We start from the raw sequence: 22,164 nt of genomic DNA on the forward strand, positions 1-22,164 counted from the left end.
TTAAGCAATTAAAATACATTTATAATCATGTATTAACTTCTAAAACCGAGTTTATAGCTTGGTAACGCAGGTAATATTTTATTAAAATATTTCCTAAACAAAATATAAACTCCTTGAAACCTATTGCTTGGCCAACTAGTAAACGTCATTTCCTGCTTTTTTTTAACCAACATGGCGGCTTTGTATTTTGTAGTCGAATAAAAAGCATTTCGTGTTAAAGATGTTATTTATTTATTACATACCAGTTGTGTAGATCGGATTTATTTATGAAAGAGCATTGCGTGAGGTTGTAGAGACTGCAGCCACGGAGAGGTAAATCATTCACTGCTGGTTTAATGGAGCGGACTTTAGGGAGCGTCACAAAAATACGCACACGACTCTCAACGTCGAGTTCATACAACCAGGTGGATCACTGCAGCCATTAAGGCACTGGATAAAATGTGGAGAATGCATGAAGATGTAGGATAGAAAAATAATAGAAAATACAAATATTTTCACGCATGATAATGGCAGTGTTTGACACCCAGTTCTATATTGCAGACAGTATTTCATGCCTCAGATCTAATACATTACATACTGTTAATTTATTCTATAGGGAGTGCAACTTCTTAATGCAAAAAAATCGAAATAATCATTTTCTATTAAGAAATTGCAAATATGCAATCGATGACAAAACATGCTGTATATTGAATGAACCCTAAATAGTCGAAAGCGTTTGAAGAGAATGACAACCACGTGACCATTACATATTTGCAGTATTGTGTCAATAATATATATTTTTTTCAAAATGCTTAGAAGTTTAATGTTAGAACTAGAGTTAAAAGATTTCTTGGGTATTGAAATGAAAGGAAAAAGTAAAAAAAAAAAAATGTACATTGCATTCTTTTTGTCATGTAGTCCTAATGGATCGAAGCACACTAGATGGTGCTCACGCCAAGTGGGTTTTGTCCGAGCTGAACCAGCAGAGGGGGCTTGGAAAGTTCTGCGATGTGATGCTAAACACCCCAAGCGGTCAAGTGTTCCTGGCCCACCGCAACATCCTCGCTTGCTTCAGCCATATTTTCCGGGACTTGCCCTCCTCCACGACGTGCACAGAGATCAACCTGCCACAAGAGTGTCCCGATGAGGGCCTCGAGCTGCTGCTGCATTTCTTTTACACTGGTGATCTCGAGCTGAACAGCGAGACTGAGGTGAAGGTTCGACGGGCTGCAGATGATCTATCCGTTCCTGATTCCCTCGTTCCTGCTCAAAAGCTGGTCAGAAGCAATGGGAGCGAAGACGCCGAAGGGAAGTCACTTTTCCTCTCAGCGTCAGTGGACACCAAACCGCACTTGACCGCTGTGCCACAATCAGCACCTCAACCAGAGGTGACCAGCGATGGAGAAAACCCGACAAGGTCAAAAGTTGTAGATGTGGAGTGCGCTGATTTTCTCAGCACCAACTTATCCACCACCACTCGATCTGGCAGGAGGGTCCGGGGTCCAAGCAGGCTGGCCAGAGAGGACGTCGTTCCTGTAGCCCCAAAACTCAGTGCAGCAAGAAGAAGAACTGCATCTCTTGAGGCCAAAGACGAACACATCACACCCACTGATGGAGAACAGAGCAATACGCATGTGGCAAGTGAATTCATTAATTAATCATTTATTATTAATTCATAAATAGTGGTTTTACCGGGATTGAAATAGGTTGGACCGTATTTGCAGATAACCGATTAATCAATAGTTTTTGTTTTGATTAATCGATAGTTTTAAAAATGGATACTGGATTTAAAAAAATGCTCCATGTAAAATAGCACAGAAATTTATCACAATACAGCCATGTGATATTAGAGACCTCTCCGAGACATGAATCCGGTCCGTATTGTTTCAGATTCAGGACATTATGTAGATGATTCAGTCGGTTTGCTTCTAGTTTACACCAAGTTTTTCAGAATGAAAGTCTGAAAGTCTAAATTAGTAATTAAGGTTTGTGTCAATGTCTTTTTGTTTTTTTTCCTCCCTTTATTTTTCGCTTCATCTCATATATGGTATGGCAGGTCAAATCAAAGGTCATCATGGCCCTGCTTTGCCCTGCAGGCTTTAGTTTGGGCATCTCCACTCTATATTCTGGTTTCGTCTGTGCAGGACGGTCCTCCAAACGGGGACGAAGACGACGAGGACGGTGCAGGGATTTTTACAGAGGACACGGACGAAGAGTACACGCCGCACCAGCCACCCGTGGCGGCGTCTCATAAAGCTACGCGAGGGAAGCGCAGACGGAAAGGAAGTGTCGACGGGAAAGAGAACGGAGACGGAGGTGGTTCGACGACGGACGCGAAGAAGGACTCCGTTCAGTGTCCCACGTGCCACAAGACGTTCCTCAGCAAATACTACTTGAAAGTCCATAACAGGCGGCACACCGGGGAGAAACCTTTTAAGTGTGGCAAATGTGGGAAATGCTATTATAGGAAGGAGAATTTGCAAGAGCATGAGGCCAGGAACTGCCTCAGCAGGACTGATATGGTGAGGAAGAAATAAATAAAATGAATAATAATCAATAAATAAATAAATAAATAAATATATGTTAATGGGAACATAGCAGGCAGCGTATAAATGGCTTGAAGAATTTTTTTGTATGCATTGACTATTCACCAAACTCAAACACCTTTTTCGGTCCAGATGTATTTCTGCTCTAGGTGTCCCATGAGCTTTAAGAAGAGACAGGAACTGCGGATGCACACAGTCTCGCACACGGGCGAGATGCCGAATAAGGTCATTTTCTATTTAAATAGCAAATATAAATGGGCCAAAAACCACGATTTTTACATAATTGATAATAAACAGTGATGTATGTATCAAATCAGGAATCAAACACTTCAGGACATGCTGCTATGCATGTCACGTGCATCCTGTAGTGTTTTATTCTTACAGTATACACCACTTTTTAACCATTTATATAGATTTAATGGTGTTGAACGTCCACTTATAGTATTCACCATATGGACAAAAGTCTCTGGACACCTGAGCATAAGATGAAGTGCTTTTTCAGCATTCCACATTTCGTCCCCATTTGCTTTTATAATAACCTCCATTAACCTTTTATTTAAGGAGCGTGCTTGTGGAGATTTGTGATCATTCAGTCACAGAGAGTGTTAGTAAAGTTGTGAGCTTCCAACTTTGTGGTAACGGTTTGAGGAAAAACCACATATGGCTGGAAATGTCAGGTGTCCCAATACTTTTTGTCCATCCATACATATATATATATATATATATATATATATATATATATATATATATATATATACATATATATATATATATATATATATATATATATATATATATATATATATATATATATATAAAATGTGGATAATGAAATAATTATAGGCTACTTTGAAGTATTATTTTTTTGCTGTTGTTCATGTTGTAACTTTCTCTCTGCTTTTTTTTTTTTTTTTTTTTTTTTGTAGTGCACTTCATGTTCGGAGCAGTTCATGCAGAAGAAAGAGCTCCGAAATCACATGATTAAAGTCCACGGAGCTCCGAAACCATATTTAGTAAGAAGCCGGCTTTAAGACGTTTGTTTCGTGACGGCACACTAAGCTCGATTCAGTTTCAGGTTATTTTCAGGTGCTTTTAACAATGACACAAGGAACAGTATTTATGACAACAGCAACAGGTCTGAATATACAGTATCGGGATGAGATCGGCATGAGAAGGTTTGGGAAATGAAACACATTCGCAATTGCGATTTACGTTTATATCCAAAAGCCGGAGGAGTGACGACGGAAATGTTATTGTAACGTTTATAATTAACCCAAAGGAATTTTTTTTAACAAATATTGATGCAAGCAAACTGTGTATTAACACAACAATTAAGAATATATAAAATATATAAATTTACGATTATGGGAGTATTTTTTTAATTGGTCTTTCAATTTTTAACAAAAGTACAGCGGCCCCCTGGAAGTTCCCGAAAATCCGTGAATTTTGGACGCACCACCATATCCTCTATGGTACCTTAGTGAATTCATCTAGACATTTCCACTTTATAAACGTACAGTGTTTAAACAAATCCTGCGCTTCTATTGGCTGAGTCAACAGCCTTTCTCGCCTCCGGATTGGTCAGAGAACTCGATTAGTAAGTTGGATCCTTTGTGATGCGTTCTCAACAGAATATGTGACGTAACGGACATAAATGCTTTAGTTATCACTTAAAATGTATAATACAATAATGTTTTGAAAACTTGTATGAAAAATGTTATTCCTAATGTTCCTGAACATTCGGTCCCGCTACGAATTCCCACGAATTTTAGGATAATCCGCAACTCCAAATGAGAACCTGTGAATTTTCCGAGGCCCGAATTCCGAACTGCAGGTTATCGGAGGTTTTACTGTATTCTGTAGTTCCTGTTACAGTTTGTCCAGTATTTAGTGTAACTTTGTGGACAAGATGCGTTTTATGAACATCCTTTTCCACATTGTTCCCCCTTTTGGTGTTCTAATAACATCCACTGTTCTGGGAGTGTGGAGATGTTTTTGCTGATTCAGTAACAAGGATGCCAGATGAGGAGGCCTTTCAATAGGGTTAAGGTCAGAGCTCTATACTCTATACAGGCTATTCAAAATTTTCCATTGCAACCAATGTAAAGCAGATCTTCATGGAGTGCAGCAATGGAAAATTTTGTGCACAGAGAAGCATTCCATGAAGATCTGCTTTACATTGGTTGCAATGGAAAGCAGATCTTCATGGAGTGCTTCTCTGTGTACAGGGGTATGGTCATGCTGAAACAGGTTTGCATCTCCTAGTTCAAGTGAGCGGAAAATTTCATGCCACCACATGCAGACATCCTATATTCTGATTAATAATAATAACAAAGGATCACCTAATATTACAAGAGATGCCCGAGACGCCGGGGCTTAAAGGACCGTATACATTAGAAGAATTTATTTTTTCCCCATACATGGTTTCCTTCTCGATCCTGTATATTTTCTGTCTAGTGCCCGCTCTGCCCCAAGAACTTCCTGTCACGCACCGAGCTGCGTCTCCACGAAGCCGCCAAGCACCGCGGGGAGAAGCTGTTCGTGTGTGAGGAGTGCGGCCATCGAGCTTCCAGCCGCAACGGCCTACAGATGCACATCAAAGCCATTCACAGGTTTCCTTTACAATCCCATACCGGAGATATACAGAGTAGCCGTAGAACCTCCATATAGGGCCACCTATAGACGGATAAAAAGACGGATAAAACAAAGTAAAGTGTGTCAGTAAGGTGCTGGATTTTTCATGGATACACAGACACGAGGCATTTAAGGTCATGTTAATAATACAAAGAGACATTATTGTGTACAGACAATGAATAATGTACTTGTTATAGAATGTTTTTTTTTTTTTTTTTTTTTTTTTTTTACAGAAATGAAGGTTATTGTGTTATTGGTGCTAATAGTCATGTTTCTGCTTTGTCAAACACAACATGAACACACCCGACCTCCTCTCTGCAGGAAGGAGCGTCCGTTCGTGTGCGAGATCTGCAATCACGCCTTTACCCAGAAGGTCAATCTGAACATGCATCTCCGCACACACACAGGGGAGAAACCGTATCAGTGCCACCTGTGCGGCAAGACCTTTCGCACTCAGGGTAATTTCATTTCTAAACGTTTCTATCGGCTGTCCGTATGCCGTAAATCGGGTCGAGATATAATTAGAACTAGGTGTTGACATAGACTCCTCACCAGGCCACATCAGTACCTGCCTTTCATAACACCCTTGTGGCTGATGAACACAAATATCCATAAGCACACTCCAAAATCTAGTGGAACATCTTCTCAGAAGAGTGGAGGCAATTATAAGAGCAAATTGGGACTAAATGTGGAATGCAATTCTCAAAAATCACATTCCATACTTATAACCAGGTGACCCAATACTTTTGGCAATATAGTGTATATTTCAAAAGCTTTGATACAGAGAAATACAGGTATTAATAGGACACTATTACTGTACTGTTTTGAATTTATTTATTTGTTCTATTGCATTTTATTGAATGAAAACATTTTTAGTTTGAATATCACGTGTGTGTACATAGCGAGCCTGGACAAGCATAACCGCACACACACTGGCGAGCGGCCATACAGTTGTGAGTTCTGCGAGCAACGCTTTACCGAGAAAGGGCCGCTGCAGCGCCACATAGCCAGCAGACACCAAGAAGGCCAGCCGCACACCTGCCACATCTGCAACAAGTCCTTCAAAGGTGAGCAGCTGTTTTTGGAAAATTCTGCTTCATCCTAAAATTAAGCCTGGTCAAGAGCTGGCGGATTTTGGATTTTCGCCGTTTTGTCTTTTCCAGCCATCGAGCAGCTTCGTGTACACGTACGGAGACACAAAGGGATGAGGAAGTTCGAGTGCACAGAGTGTGGCTACAAGTTCACCAGACAGGTACAGAGACATTGAACAACCTGGGCATCACAGTCAAAGCTGTATGAATAGTAATACTATAAGGATAGTGATTGTCTTCCACCACATGATGTATTACATCATTGTTATATAACCCTCTGTCTCTTGCATAGAAGGCTTGATTTCTGTGAACGATGTCCTCTGGTCCTCAGGCTCACTTGCGGCGACACGTCCAGATCCACAACCGCGTGGAGAACTACAACCCACGCCAGAGGAAACTGCGCAACCTCATAGTAGAGGATGAGAACGCAGAGACTATTCCTTCGGGACAGGAGGCGGCAGACGAGGATGCCCTTTCAGCCGAAGAGGAAAGCATGGTGCGTCTTGACTCTGGCGGTGTGAAGGAAGCCGTGCAGGAAAGCTTCGGCATGGACGAGGTGATGGAGGTGCTGGTGACCGACACGTTTCCCATTCAGTCAGACCTAGTGGTGGAGCTGCAGGGCGACGGGGCTGATGGCAAAGCTTGAGGGAAGGGTAAGAAGAGCGAGGTGCTCCAAGGTGCGATCCTGAGACCAGATTTGTTTTGGTGCATAAGTGAAACGGCAGCCAATTCAAATGCATGCACAGTAAAATAAAGTATAAACTTTTTTTCCTTTACTAGAGAGGCTCTGATGATGACGACGGATTAAAAAAAATAATAATTTACCGAAATATACGGATAAAATAAAAGCGTTAAAGATTTACTGCTTGAATGTATCTGCGTAGTCCACAAATAGTTGAATGTGTTTTCAATATTCAACTTGGCAGCCTTCAACTATATTACAGAGTAAAGGAAAATATTTTTGGTAAAAGGAAGCTGAACAGCATCTACAGTTAAAGGTGTTTCAGCTAAAGCAGCATTCGAACCAACTGGAAAAGCCAATTCACTGAAAGGAAAGAAAACAGGATGGGAAGTAATTTCATGTTGAATTGCACCAAACTGACCTTCATTTGACCTGTGAATTCACAAGTCTGAGGATCGGAAGCAGGAGGGAATATTGTGTCTTCAGCAAGTAAAAAATTTTAGGATTTACTTATTAGGGATTTTTCAAATCATAAACCCCATGAACGTGTGCTCGGCTTTACTTGTTAATACAATAGAAGTTTATACATTAGACATCAGAATACATGCTTTTTACCTGCTCACCAGAATACAGCCACCACAAGATACAGTATACGGACAAAAGTTTGTGGACACCTGTGGACACACTGACTATAAGCTTCATATGTGCTTTTTGAAATTTCTATTCAGAATTTAGCTTCCACTCTTCTGGGAAGACGTTCCACTAGATTTGTGAGCTTGTAGATATTTGTACTCATTTAGCCAAATATTCAAGTGAAGGGATGGAAAATTTCATGCTCCAACATCCAACGCATCCCATGTGATCTTGTGCCGCCAAATATGTGATGACCGACTGGGGAAGAACCACATATGACTGGAAAAGTCAGGTGTCCCAATACTTATGTCCATATACTGAGTCTTTTTTTTCGCCTATAAAAGACAGTTTTAGTATGGAATACAATAATAGTTTCTTGAATTTGAGCATGCTCACAGACACAGATCCTAACATTTTAAATTATATACGTATATGTGCTCAATCCTTTTGCGCTTCAAAAATTTACATGCAAACACTATAAAATGTACATATTGTATGACTTAATGGCGATACGATGTGCTATAATTACGCCAGTGGAAATAAAGTCAATAAACCAGTAGTCCTGCCTGCAGTTTATTTCTTCATCACGCTTACAGGCATCACAAACACAAACCGAAACACAAGGCCTGTACGGTGAATTGTATTGGCCACATACCAAAAACAATGTAAGAAAAAACAAACAAAAACAACAAACGTAACAAAATGTTAGAAGTACCGTTTCTGCATAGGAGTACGCAATTATAATTATTAGTAATAACCAAAAACACACACAATGTCTTCCTCGAGACTTAATTATTAAATGAATACTTCCAGTTTTTTTTGTTGTTTTTTTTTGGAACAGCGTAGTGAAAGCAATTCAAACAGTGAAAACAACACGCAACACAACATCTATAAAAATAGGAAAGAAAAAAAACCATCCATAAATAAACTTCCTATCAAAATACCAACATGAATGAGATCGAGACGTTAAAAATCACAAAGATGTGAGGAATTCATGCATAATAGATTGTCTGGTTGAACATCAGAACGAGAAAAATGTTTCATTTTTCACAGTGCGATCCAAATTTGCAAATATTTCTAAGGATTTTAACGGTGCGATCCGACCCCTTTGTTCTTTGGAAAGCGACAAGGCTGCGGTTGCTTTCCTCAGACCCCCTTTTGTTTAATCCAATCGATTCCCTACTTCATAGCAAGACTTGAACCCCCGTGTCATCCGGTCTCCTTCTAGTGCACGGACTAACGTGTGATGCAAATGTACATGGCTGCACTACTGAAGATCGAATTAGTGTGTGAGAAAAAAACAACAACACAACCAGCATGATTCCTACCAGAGTACTTTCATGTTTGTATGTCAAGGTGAGTATTATTTTTGTAAATAGTAAAAAAACAAGCACCTGATAAACAATATTAACACAGGTGCCAATATTTATAGTTCAGCCTTTATGATTATTGCTTACTATCCTTGCAAGAAAAAACCAGAAAGCCAACACAGTTCTGCTTTTGGTAGGAAGTTAACACTTGAATAAAAGTTCACAAAATTCCCACATAGAAAAGTGTAGTTACTTTACACCTCCTGCAAGTAAAAAAAAAAAAAATAAATAAAAATACACTATATGGACAAAAGTATTGGGACACCTAACTTTTTCCCCAGACTTTTTCAAGTGGTTCTTTTCCAAACTGTTACCACAGGTTCGGAGGTACACGATTGTATAGGACGTCTTTGGTTGCGCAAGCAGGAAATTTTCCTAACCTGTTCCACATGAGGACATGCCTTAAGGTTTGGTGTGAAAGATCTCCTGCTATAGAGCTCTGATCTCAACCCTATTGAATATCTTTGGGGATGAATCATCTTACCTCCATCAGTACTGAACTGAATGAGCAAAAATCTCCACAAACACACTCTTCCCAGAAGAGTAACAGCGAACAGGGACGAAAGATTTCGAATGTTCAAAAACCACATGCTTCTCGGCGAACTCTAATGAAGCGGGACTCCCATGATTTCTGATAGAAATCACCAAGAACTACAGTAACAGCTAGGCATCTTCAGGCCTTGGTTGAGATGGTAAGATCATGACTAATGGCTGAAATGAATATCTGAATATGATGAGCGCTACATTTGGACAAACCTCGGCATTTCGGCAAATAATATCCTTTGGATATAAAATGGAAAGTGAAAAAGGTAAACAAAAACCAAACCTCAGCACTAGGGGCTGCATAGATTAGTGAACTAGTACATTCAGTGGTCATGAAATGTAAAGAAAGGAAGTGAAATGGACTTTGGTAGGCGGAAATAACAAAAAAAACTGAAATGTCTTTCTAATGAAAACGAAAGCACTGTCCAAGAAAAGCCACACGCTGAACTATAAAAGCTCTGGTGACGTATATGAGCTGCTGTCTATCTAATGACTGAGCTGCCCTTTCTATATATCTATCTATACGCCCGGTTGTGGCTAAATGAATATAAACATAACATCTTCCCAGAAGAGTGGAGACTGTTCAAACAGCAAATGGGACTAAACGTAGAACAAGAAGGACATATTAATCTTATGGTGAGGTGTCCACAAACTTTTGTCTATACAGCCTATTTTCAATAAAGCATCACTGTGTTTGTATGTTTTTTGTTATTTTATTTTTTTTACCATGTATTTCCATGTGCTTCATTTCATGTCGCTTTAATGCTGATAGTGTGGCTAGAATCATGCTGGTGTAAACACTTATCCCGGACACATCCGGCACGAGAAAAATAAGAATACAACGAGGCAAACAGCGGGAGCAGGAATAGTGCATCATGTCCGTCGCTCTCCGGTTGAGGTGAAGAATGTGGTAAAGTGCGTATCGTGGAGTTCCATGGTGGCATCAGCGCGCCGGGTTCACCTCCCGATTGCGGTGGTTGTGATTGAGCTCGTTGTTGAGCTCTTGAAGCGCATGGTGGTGGCGATGGTGGCGGTGCAGGTGGATGTCATCTGCCTCGGAGACGTCGAGCGGCTCGAACGAACTGGGAACGAGGGGCATGAACTGGCGGAAGATACTGACGCTGCCGTGCCAGAAGGTGGGCTGGGGGAGTCGGCCAGCTAGGCTCCATGAGCGCGCGCCGGGGTCGTACACCTCCACCACGTCAGACAGCTCAAACGTGTTGTCATAGCCACCAGACACATACAGACGGCCTCCCAGAACTGCCAAGCTGCCTCCCACGTGTACCTGTGGGGGAGGGTATCATAGGAGTAAGTCAGTACCTGGACCTGTAGAATAACTCTCATAGTATGAGGGGGCAACATAAAGAAGAAGAGCTAGATAGCAGGCCCAAGTAAAAACTCTTCCACCCAACTTCTCCATCCTAAGTGTAAGTCAAACATCTCTGTAGATACTGTAGAAGGATAAAAAATACTGGCTGTTGAGATACTGAGATCTGTTTTATGACCATAAATGACGTTTTTTTTGTTTATATACTAACGTAATACCGTGATATTTCAAGATATACGGTATATATGTTTATTGTACCACCTGGTATCCCACCCACTAATCATTCAAGATGCCTACACACTAATCGTGTCACACTCACGAGGTCAATGTGAAGAAGGAAAATCCCTTACTTGGTTCATCGGGCTAATTTTGTCCCATTCGTTCTTCTGTGGATCGTAGATGTCAATTTCTGCTGAGTCATCCCTGAAACATAGGAACTGTGATAAATGCTTTCGCAAATGTATTCATTGTCCATTTAAAATCATAATCTCTGTTGGAAGTAACGAAATGAAAGCTAATTTTTACACCAAAAAAAAAGAAAGTCTTTGTGCAAGAAAAATTACAACTGTTTTTCCCACAGTATCTCATGCTGTCAGTGTTTATCATAAGCGGTCATCATGTTGTGTGTGCTGAGGGAAAAACAGGGAGGTGAGTCGTTCATGATTGATTTGTTCGTTTTTAACCGAGTCTTTTATATGACTCGGAAGAACGAGTCGACTCAATGAGGGATTCGTCCGTTTTCTACTGGACGCACTTGAGCAAAGCGTCGCAAAATCTCGAACGAACGAAATGACAAAAAAAAAACTATTCGTTCACTTTGATTAACGAGATTCAAAGAACCAAGTCACTAAAATGATTCATACATGACACCCTGAAAAAGACACCGAAGCAGCACCGTTCCAATGCAAATATATATTACATCATTCATTTGAAAACCGTTTCCTTAAGCTATGACATTGTGACTGCTGCGTCTTCTATGTCAAAAGGTTTTCAAAAGAAAGATAATAATCAATTCACCTCCTCACCTTACAAAGTAAATGTGCCCATTGAGAGTCACTGATTTTGGTGCGAAAGACCAGGGAGGCAGCTGGCCGCAGTTTACCAGGTTCCAGCGGTTAGTTTCGGCATCGTAGCATTGAATGGCCATGGCGTCCTCGCCAGGGAGTGAGCCGGTGGCATAGAGACGTCCCCCACACACTGTAGTTGAGCAGTTGTCCATGGCGTGCAACATGGGCACCAAAGGCTCCCAGCAGTCTAGTGTGTGGTCGTAGCGCTCCGTGCTGTCAGACGCCACCACGTAGAGCTGGCCCTTCACCACACACGAGCTGTGGTACTCACGTGCCTTAAGCATGGGCGACACTTCGGTCCACTCATTCACGCTCGAGTTGTAGCGCCACACGCAATCGTAGAGGCGCGATCCATCTGAGCCGCCTGCCAATAATAAAAAAAAAAAAAAGCAGGTGGGGTTAAAAGTAGACACGGTATCAGCAAAACTCCATCTCAGTTTTAAGCATGTTAACTGTTCAGGGCAGTATTTATGGCATTTTTTGTAGCCCTTTCTTACAACCAATGATACATTTCAAAACGCATATGACGATTTGTGACAGCCCCGAGATGTTTCTCTGGTGTGAACATTGTCCAGTTCTGGACGCCCGAATCATTAACTGTTGTTGTTTTTCTGGCAGAACACCACGTCCCCATTTCCTCTCTCGCGTCTAGCCAAAAGCTAGCTGTTTATTTATACTCGTGCAATGATTCGAGCCATAAAGGATTACAGGGTTGTTTTGAGCCTTCATGGATTTCAGGTCTTTTACAAAGAAGGTATAGTGTTTAATCTTTGGTACAACACGTGCCACCAGCTGGGACGGATGGATAAAGGACAGATCGGAAGATTCACATAAATCTGAGTAAAGTCACAACAACAACAAAAAATAGCAATAAAAGACTTCTCATTCTTTTGGAAATATGACGGACTCACACCCAGTGATCCCCTGCGACCCCGTCCAGGATTAACTGCTTACTGAAAGTGTGTGAATGACTGATCATCTTCACTTCACTTGCACAATGGAGCTGAATGTTCTACTTACTGTCCTCATAAATAGTGTACATAGATGTTTCTGGATCACTTCTCCGAAAGCATTTATGGTGCTTTACAGGTTGTCTACACAGTAAACGACTGCCAAATTTGCCTCTTTATTTTCATTAGAAGTTCAATAGTTGTCACATTTGCATGTTGCCTGTTGTATCAGGTCGGTTGTCAGGTTTCAAAATCCTTCTTTTGAATTTCCATTAGCAATTCCTGTAGTACTGCTTGATTTGTAGTAACCAATAAACTAAGAGAAACTCCTTCGCTTATCAAGGGTAGATTTATATGATAAGAAAACAAACCATGTACATGGGAGAGATGTGAATATGGATATTGTTCCAAGTTTGAGTCTAAAGAAATATTCTGTTACTTTAGTACATACAGCCATGTCTAGAAGTCGACCGATTCATTGGTTTAGCAGTTTAATTGTCGCAGCTTGTTGATAGATGAAACTAAGATCTGCAAAAATCCATACTATTAGTTTTTCCGGGTTGCGCTATACAGTACGAGAGCGGCCTCTAGAGGTGAATCCCTGACGCCACGTGTTGTTTATTTGAAGTGTCTTTTTTAAAATAATTTTGGATGTAACTATTTTTATTTGTTTGGAGTGTCTGAATTACGGCTGCACAATTTGAGAAAAATTTAATGTTTGCGATTATTGTGGTCAATATTGCGATTTGCAATATAATAAATGGTATCATGATTGGTATCACCGAGTGGGTGTGTGTCCCGGCCTGAATAAAAAAAATGAAAGCGCTGTCTGACGTCTCTTTCTTCCAACTAGTGATATCTGTTACAAATTTGTCATATTCAAACTGAAATTATCAGTTTGTTTTGTTTTGTTAGCGGCACGGAATGACTGCAAACTGTTCTCAGAAAGTATGTGTCCACCCGTGCACTTTTTTAATTCATTATATAGCAACATTTGCCGTCATTTAATCACAAGTTGACATCACGATTGCGATACGATTAATCGTGCAGCACTAGTCTGACGCATGTCTTTGACTTTCCCTTAACATTTATTACTATAATTAGTATATCCACGTTTCATTTTGTACATTTTTGCATAGTTATGCACAGCGTTATGTTTGTTTTTTTTATCCAGCATCCATTTAAAAAACTATCAGTCGATTAATCGGTTAGGTATAATCCAACCTAGCTATCAGTAGCTGTAGCCGATGGTCCGACCTACCTGTGACATACATATCATTGCCCAGTGCTGCTATACTGTAGCCTCCACCGAGATGGTCAGGAAACTCAGCCAGGTATCTCCACTGGCCTGTCTGCGGGTTGAAACAGTCCACGGTCACGAGTTCGTCACAGTCTTGGTCACAGCCTCCCACCACGACCAGAATCTCGGCAAGACCAGTAGAAGGACGAGGGCGCATTCGCTGGCACGGCCGATCATGTCGGTCGTACTCTCCTGACTGGAAGCTGCGTGCCTCAGACACCAGACGCAGACACTCCGGTGTTAGATAGACGAGTGGGTCGCTTTCAACGCGGGCAAGCAAAAAGAAGCGTCGAACGAAGGGCAAGCGTACATGCTGCAGGAGCTCGGGCCAGTACTGAAGCCGTCTCCGTGGGTCAGCTTTAACCCAGCGCGCCGCCATTTGGTAAGCCGTTTCCTCCTTGTCCACGCGTAACCCATCGTTCGACACTAGTTCCAGCAAACGCTTCCAGGGCAGACGCTCAAACTCCTGACCTTTGGCCAGGTCCATAATGTTGTTGAGTGCAAAACGCCGAGCACTGGTGGCGAGCTCACTGCAGGCGTACGCCTCTGCAAAGTCCTGGATCTCCAGGCAGTTCGAGACATCGAGACGCTGCTCCAGGAAAGCGCAGCATGCCGCTTTGACCGACGGGAACTGAAAGAGGTCGGCTGCCTTCAGCAGAACGTCCACGTTGTCGCATGTGACCGTCACACGGCCCGTATAGCAGAAGTCCACGAGAAGACCGAGCAGCTCGGCCGAGACCTCTTGTAGGGACACTCGGTCCATCGCGCTCTCACGGAGCGTACCGGCAAACATAGCCCGGAAGTAGGTGCTGGCAGCAGCCAGAACGGTTCGGTGGCAGTGGAACTCCTTTCCCTCGGCGCACAGGGTCACGTCGAAAAACTTGCGCTCAGCACGCAGCTCGTGAATGCCACGCAGCAGGTTGACGGCGTGGGCCGTGTCGAAGAACGGCAGCATGGAATGCTGAGTCTGTAAGACTGGCTTCTCCATCGCAGCAACCTTGCCCAGAATCAGTCGACGATTGGGCCTGAAAACACTCTTGTCTGTAAAGACAAACAAACAAACAAAAAAACAACCATTATAATGTCACATTCACATTACAGACGTAAAGGAAAGGAACTAATAAACTGGGAATGTGGTAAAAACTTTTTTTTACAAATATCACCAGAATACGACGATTCTCAATAATCAAGGAATCGGCATACAAATTTCCTCCTACCTGTACTGCTCCTTAAAACGTCTGAACTACTTAAAGCATAGGACGCGGGGTGACGTGTGAGAAGCTTCTAGAACCTGATATAAGTCGTGACCAAACCGCTTGTGACCATGACTGTCTTAAGAAACAGCTCTTTACTGTCTGCCTAGTCTATAAATACATTAGCAGTGTCCATTTTCACAGGGCGAGGAGGGGGAAAGAACACCTCATGCCATACAGCATGTTACAGTGAGCATTACTGACACCCCCCCCCCGACCACCTTCAACATCCATAACACCACCACCCCCACCACCACCAAGTAATACACAAATAGGCGCAGGCCCTTTAACGCGGCGCCAGATCCAGGAAAAATATCCACAAGGCACATAATTCATAACTGCTGTGGCCAGAGTGGGACCAAACACACTTCACAAGTTGAAGATTTAAAGGCCTCATTCGAATGTCCCAAGCAATTCAGAGGTTATTTTCTCTTCAAGGTGACCATGACTTTAACGATATGATCCGCCAAAGTCGTGTCATGTGTCAGCTTAAAGAGCAAAACACTTTTTTTAAGATAAAACCGAAGATTTGACGGTCAGAAAATTGACGGCCTGATTTTTGTCACTCGGACATAAAAAAAAAAAACGGGAATAAAACGGAAAGTGATAGTTTATCGTTACGTATTAAACTGTGAACGTTGTCTCCTCGTCTCCAAATAAAGGGGCGAACACCGAGTCATGCGTTAGCCATTTCTCCTCGGGTTCACTTCAATCAGTAAACCAATTACCCGACTAACACTATTGAGTGTAAATCACGTGTGTATTAGGCTTAGATTTACATCCATTGCTTTTCCTGATGGTCTACTTTCAAAACAAGTTGTGCAACAACCAAAAAAAAAAAAAAAAGAAGCTGTTGCCGGTGAGACGAGTTCACATTCCACACAGAGACCCAACTATGTATCCAGTACAACTATGAAAAACAGAACACCCTGGAGAGGAGAGGAGAGGAGGGGGGGGGGGGGGGGTTAGGAAAGAAAGCTACAGGTTCTACATTATGTATAAACGCAGAATGTGGTTATACTTCTATTTCATTGTCTGAATAAAGGGTTCCTTAAAAAAAAAATTCAACCCATTTACAGCCATAAAGCTGACTTTCTCCAGACTATTAAAGCAGTATCACATTTCTTCTGCACTGCTTTTAAACCTGATCTCTGCTAAAAGCTCAATTTCTGATTTGAATTGCAAGAGTACTGGAAACACTGGATATAAATCACAGCAACGTTCTGATTTTACTTTTCTTATAACCCCATATGACAAGAAGACAAAGACACCGAACAAGCAGGCAGAGGTAAAAAAAAACCTTGAATGATTAGAAACTACAAGATGACAAAGTTTGGAATAGAATTTGAGATACGTGTGGTAAATGATAAAAGCAATTCACACACACACACACACACACACACACACACACACACACACACACACATTATTAGAGAGATGGGATCAGGACTAATTCTAGGAAACCTCACTAAGCTTCAAACTTCAAGCTTTCAAACTGAAAACTAAACCAGGGCCAAAATCTGTGGTGCCAGAACCAGAATCTGAGACACAGACTGAGCCAATGTCATAACGTGTAGCATAGATTAAGCCCAGGCTAGAATTTGTGCTTTACAGTAAGCCTGTGCCAGAACCTGGGACACAGACTAAGCCAGGACCAGAACCTGGGACAAAGACTTGAGCCAGGGCCAGAACCTGGGACAAAGTCTTGAGCCAGGGCCAGAACCTGGGACAAATACTTGAGCCAGGGCCAGAACCTGGGACAAAGACTTGAGCCAGGGCCAGAACCTGGGACAAAGACTTGACCAGAACCTTGGACACATACTTGAGCCAGTACCAGAACCGGGGATGAAAACATTCTTCTGGATCTGGAGCCATTCAGGAAATTCTTTCTTTGCATATCCAAGCGATGTTAGGAAGTTGGGTTCAGAGTGCAGGGGCATCCCAAATAGAGCCCCCCTGGAGCACAGAGGATTGAGGGCCTTCCAAAGAGCCCAAGAGTGGCAGCTTGGCGATAGTGGGGCTTGAACCCCAGACCTTCTGATCAGTCAACATAATAAAAAGTTCAAATCTCAGCACCACCAGTGCCACTCGGGGGCCCTTAAATTTGTAACCTTAAAAAATGTTGTACTTCATTCTACTGTAACTGGCTTGGCTATGTCCCCCCCAGTGACGTCATCACAGCGCAACCACAAACGTCTAACTAAAATAATAACTCAAATACAACAACGCCCTTCAAAGTAGGACCAGGATCACTAAATTTATCACAAATACTTTATTAAAATCATATATAATGTGCCTACTAGTGAAGTTTCCCCTTAACAGTAGATAACTGATATGTGTCCGTTAGTTCCTTCAGGTCAAGGAGAAAGCGGCACTAATTCAACGCATGCGCACTTATTTTTTCTCCCTCTTACCGATATATCCGTGTCGCTTTTTTTCCCGTTTTCCTCAGCTCTCAGCTTTCCCCCCCCCTAATTACATTTCAGAACTGATTCCTTTCTTCCTTCCTTTTTTCCTTCCGGAAAACTTAAATACGGCGTCCGTCTTTTTCCTCTTTCATCTCGACGCCATGTTTTCCTCAAGTGTCCATATCTCACCCTCCCTCCCCACCTAGCCGCTCATTGGCCACTCCACCACGTGACCTAGAAACCAACCCAAACGCCTATAGTATTCCTATTTAGGCTCACTACACAGGGATGAAATTAAAATCGTAGGTTTTACCCTAGGTTCTATAGGGACCGATTTGGGATCCAGCAAACTGTTGGGAATATTCTGGCCATGTTTTTAAATGTAAAAAAAAAAATAATAAAAAAAATAATAATAATAAAAATAAATATATATATATATATATATATATATATATATATATATATATATATATATATATATATATTTTAACAATTTAGAAACATTAACTGGTAAGCATATATACTTGCTGGTTATTATTATTATTAATTCTTCTTCTCTTCTTATTCATCTTCCTCTTATTATTATAATTATAATAATATGAATAATAATTATCACTACATTTGATATGTGTGAATATTGCCGCCATCTAGTGGTAAATCTCGTGTAAGTGCAACAAGCTTGTTTTCTATGCTATAGAGATATTAAAGACATATTCACCATAGAGATCTTGAATCTGATTGGTCAGAAAGTGTTAATTGCTCTTCTATAACAGCAGATCAGATAGTAGATAAGGCTCCACAGCAGATCTTCCGCCTCCATACCACCCTGTCACCACATCCATAAACACCCTTCTATCACAAATCACTCCTGCCACTTTTCTCCACCCACTCCACCCTGCTTGCACACTTTTCTTAAGGTCAGATTGGCAATCACAGGTTTTCAAGAATGAATTTTTAGTCAGGTGCCATCCCTCGACATTGCAGCAAAGTTTCAGCAAATAAACGCCAGGCTCTTTTTTGCTCATGCGTATTACAGGGACGTAGGCATTTTCAGAGGTTTCAGTGTGGATGACGTTTTGACATTTTCCGGATTAGTGTAGACGTAGCGTTAAATACACTGTAGGAAGCTGGTAACAGGTGAAGATAATCAAGGCAGAGCAAAATGCACATACTGGCGCCATCTAGTGGACAACGAATGAAATACAAAATAAAATACAAAAAAATATATAAAATATAAATATATAAAAAATATTTTATTGGATTGTCCCACTTCTAATAATAATACATCATCAAAAAAAGGTTTTAAACTTTCTATTATTTGTAAATGTCAAACATATTATATAACTCCACCTGCTTCCTTCTCTTTCTTTCTGGTGATTTCAATATTTATTGTATTTCCTTGATTCCAAATATGTAACTCATACTTTTATTTATTGAAAAAAAAAAAAAATCCACTTTGGGGTAGTAACAGTACTTTTACCTTATTCTTGAATTATCTCCTATAAGAACAAACCCCATGTTGTTTGATTTATTCGACATTAATATTCTATATAGATGTTTTGACATTTTTTGTATTGATTATTTACTAATTTATGTACTGCTTTCCTGTTTTAGACAACAGTATGATTTTTTTCTCTGATTAATACCATCCCCAACTTCCTCCTGCTTTGCTTTCGCAATATCCGAAGTGAGAAAATCGATTGTGTCTATGCAACAAATGACAAAAGTGTAGCCTGTGCTTCCAATGCAGTACTGAACGCTGAGTCAGCATAATCGAATGCTGTGATCCAGACACTAGTTAGTTAATGTAGGATCCAAACCCGTATCGAGTCGTTTGATTGTATCCAAAGACTACCCAAAAATTATAGTATTCCTATCGAGTCTCGGCTCAGAGTGAAAAATCCATATTTAGATTTTGCCTGGAACATTTTTGCATGTATTTATGCGTGTTCCTGTTATTTCATCTGTGTTCTCCTTCCACTATTTATAGCTCTCTCCGGAGCAAAACTTACCGTGTTTCATGCTTTCGTGACTTCTGATTTGTTGTGGTATTTCACTGGATTCCCTGCTGTGGGGAAATATTTGTTCTTTTATCACGGGATTAGCCGTGCACGCTGCCAGAAATAATTTACACAGAAGAATGTTATGGGCTGCTGGAAAATATTCATTCAAGAGAAAAATACAGAAACGGGTAGATTTCAGAAGCGGAGAGAGAGTTTTAATGAAGCTTGAAACAAATTAAAAGGTGAATTCATACAGTTTGTCTCAGAGCAAAGACATAACACGGTTACCAGTGGTGGGCTGTAAGGGCAAGCATGGATTTCTCTGCTGGCTTGAACTCTGTCAGAATCACTGACTTGCGTTTTAATATGTTTTTGTCTATTAATATGTTATAAATTGTTCGCAATAGTCCATTCTCCTCATTTCATAGCGTTTCTCTAGGGTGCGCTGCTCCCGAGCGGAAGTTTAGGTTTAAGTTTCTATTAAATCAGATATTAGCTGCCACATCACGTATGCTGGTGGTATCAAAGGTATCCACCTGCCATTAAGTCTTCAGAGTCAGAGCCTGATGGCTCTTTCAGTGTAATCTCCCTGTTGCTTTCAACTGTTGCTTTAACCAATCAGATTAAAAGTTGGCCACTCCGAGGCCCTCTAGAAGGCGTCTGATCAGCTTTTTTTTTTTTATTCCTTTGACTGGATGCTCATAGAGCGCACCAGTCAGAGTTTGCAAAATGCATCTGTAGCAAACTGTGTTTACTATATTTGTGTGGATTTACGTGTGTATGGATTTATGTGCTGACGGAGGAAAAAATTGATTTGGTCACAGATACACTTTACCAGACAAACTTTTCAAGAAAAGCGGGACATCGTAAGGAAATGTTTGCCATATATTTAAAAGGCCTACTGGCTGTTGCATGGCACTGACACTGGGACTCCTTTCATAACTGTTAAAACACCTAGAGGAAGCTTTAAACTATCACTGATATGTCATCATAAAACCAGTGAGACTGTTTTATTAGTATAAAAACTTTAACATGTCAGAACGAGGGCATGAATCCTAATTGATAATTAGAGCCTATATGATGCCATGCACTGACATGTACACAATATGGACAAGTATTGGGACGCCTGACTTTTCCATCAATATGTGGTTCTTCCCCAAAGTCGAGGCTCACAGTTGTATATTTCCCTTCGATTAAACTAAGAGACCCAAACCTGTTCCAGCATGACAATGCACAAATCCAGCACCATGAAACTATGCTTCACATGGGTTGGATTGGAACATCTTCAATTGCCTGCTATAAAGCCTTTTTCCCTTAACCATATTGGGATGAATGTGAACGCTGACTGCACCCCAGGCCTTCTCACCTCACCTACATCAGTACCTTAATTTCCTCAATTTTTTGTTACAGAACGAGCAAAAATTTTGACAAGCACACTCCAAAATCAAGTGGAACATCTTCTCAGAAGAGTGGAGGTTATTATAATAGAAAATGGGGACTAAATATGGAATGGGATGTTCAAAAAGCACATGGTCAGGTGTCTTCAAATTGTTGTTGATATGGCGTACCTACAAAAGAAGCATGCACTTCTTTTCAAACATTAGCATAAATTAACATTTTTAAATGCGGTTTTCAAAACCTCAACCTTCATCACACTTCACTGTTGTGTTTTGTACACGTGGAGCTGTGTTCGTGTGCCTCAGCAGAGAAGCTTTTCAGGGAGGATACTGAGTGACTTATCATTAATGCTTACAGCAGCCATTCCAAAGCCAAAGCAATAATGCAACACATTTACAGCAAAGTTAGCAACTCGGCTTTATTGTGTCAGGTATAGTCGAAGGTGCTCCTTAGAGAGGCGTGGTATTAAAGCACAATAGCATCGAGAACACTGTCTCGCTTCAGGGCGAATCTGAATCGACTGGGAGAAGGAAATGCTGAGGGTCGTTTTTTATTCAAGTCTCTTTGACTGCTAAGCACCAAACACATTCATTCTTCTCTTTCAGACTTTCATTCATCTATAATATTATTATCCATTTATTTATGTTCAGATACTTTACACTGAACGGGGTGCTAAGAACCGAGGAAATAATGTCTAAGGATTTTACCAGAAGCTGCAATGACCAACACATTTCACTAGATGGAACAATGACTCACTTTTTTGGCTTCTATTGAAACAAATGAAATCTGATCACAGAGCTGAATTAAAGAAAACAACAACATTACTGGTGATTATTTTATTGAGCAAACCTTTATTGATATTCTCCATCCAAGCATATCTTTATATATCTTTATCTATAGCAACTGGAAATGCTTTGTATTGTGCAGCATGTTAGTACGATTAGGCCTGGAATTAAGTTCATGAAGGTCATGTTTAAAAC

The 22,164-nt window shown here is 41.0% G+C and overlaps 2 protein-coding genes across 5 annotated transcripts; one reads left to right on the forward strand and one right to left on the reverse strand.

Moving 5' to 3' along the window:
* Positions 1 to 164: 164 nt before the first annotated feature.
* Positions 165 to 7,012, forward strand: zbtb48 (zinc finger and BTB domain containing 48). 2 transcript variants are annotated; one of them, XM_083570698.1, is made up of 10 exons: positions 165 to 404; positions 898 to 1,616; positions 2,124 to 2,501; positions 2,658 to 2,750; positions 3,452 to 3,538; positions 4,983 to 5,137; positions 5,481 to 5,617; positions 6,062 to 6,226; positions 6,323 to 6,411; positions 6,582 to 7,012. In XM_083570698.1, exons 2-10 carry the CDS (start codon positions 903 to 905, stop codon positions 6,894 to 6,896), a joined length of 2,133 nt encoding a protein of 710 aa, XP_083426824.1. In that variant the 5' UTR covers positions 165 to 404; positions 898 to 902; the 3' UTR covers positions 6,897 to 7,012. The 2 variants fall into 2 exon arrangements, with proteins under 2 accessions (XP_083426824.1, XP_083426823.1); XM_083570697.1 differs by having other exon boundaries at positions 183 to 312.
* Positions 7,013 to 8,125: 1,113 nt separating this feature from the next.
* klhl21 (kelch-like family member 21) lies at positions 8,126 to 18,026 on the reverse strand. 3 transcript variants are annotated; one of them, XM_083570701.1, is made up of 5 exons: positions 17,790 to 18,026; positions 14,084 to 15,163; positions 11,831 to 12,236; positions 11,156 to 11,228; positions 8,126 to 10,763 (listed from the first exon to the last, which is right to left on the reverse strand). In XM_083570701.1, the coding sequence occupies exons 2-5, from the start codon at positions 15,108 to 15,110 to the stop codon at positions 10,422 to 10,424; spliced, it is 1,848 nt and encodes a 615-aa protein (XP_083426827.1). In that variant the 5' UTR covers positions 15,111 to 15,163; positions 17,790 to 18,026; the 3' UTR covers positions 8,126 to 10,421. The 3 variants fall into 3 exon arrangements, with proteins under 3 accessions (XP_083426827.1, XP_083426828.1, XP_083426829.1); XM_083570702.1 differs by lacking the exon at positions 17,790 to 18,026 and adding an exon at positions 15,340 to 15,472; XM_083570703.1 differs by lacking the exon at positions 17,790 to 18,026 and adding an exon at positions 15,286 to 15,385.
* Between the last annotated feature and the right edge of the window lie 4,138 nt (positions 18,027 to 22,164).

This window comes from Silurus aristotelis (genome assembly GCF_946808225.1).
Source record: "Silurus aristotelis genome assembly, chromosome: 19".
Taxonomy (NCBI): Eukaryota; Metazoa; Chordata; class Actinopteri; order Siluriformes; family Siluridae; genus Silurus; species Silurus aristotelis.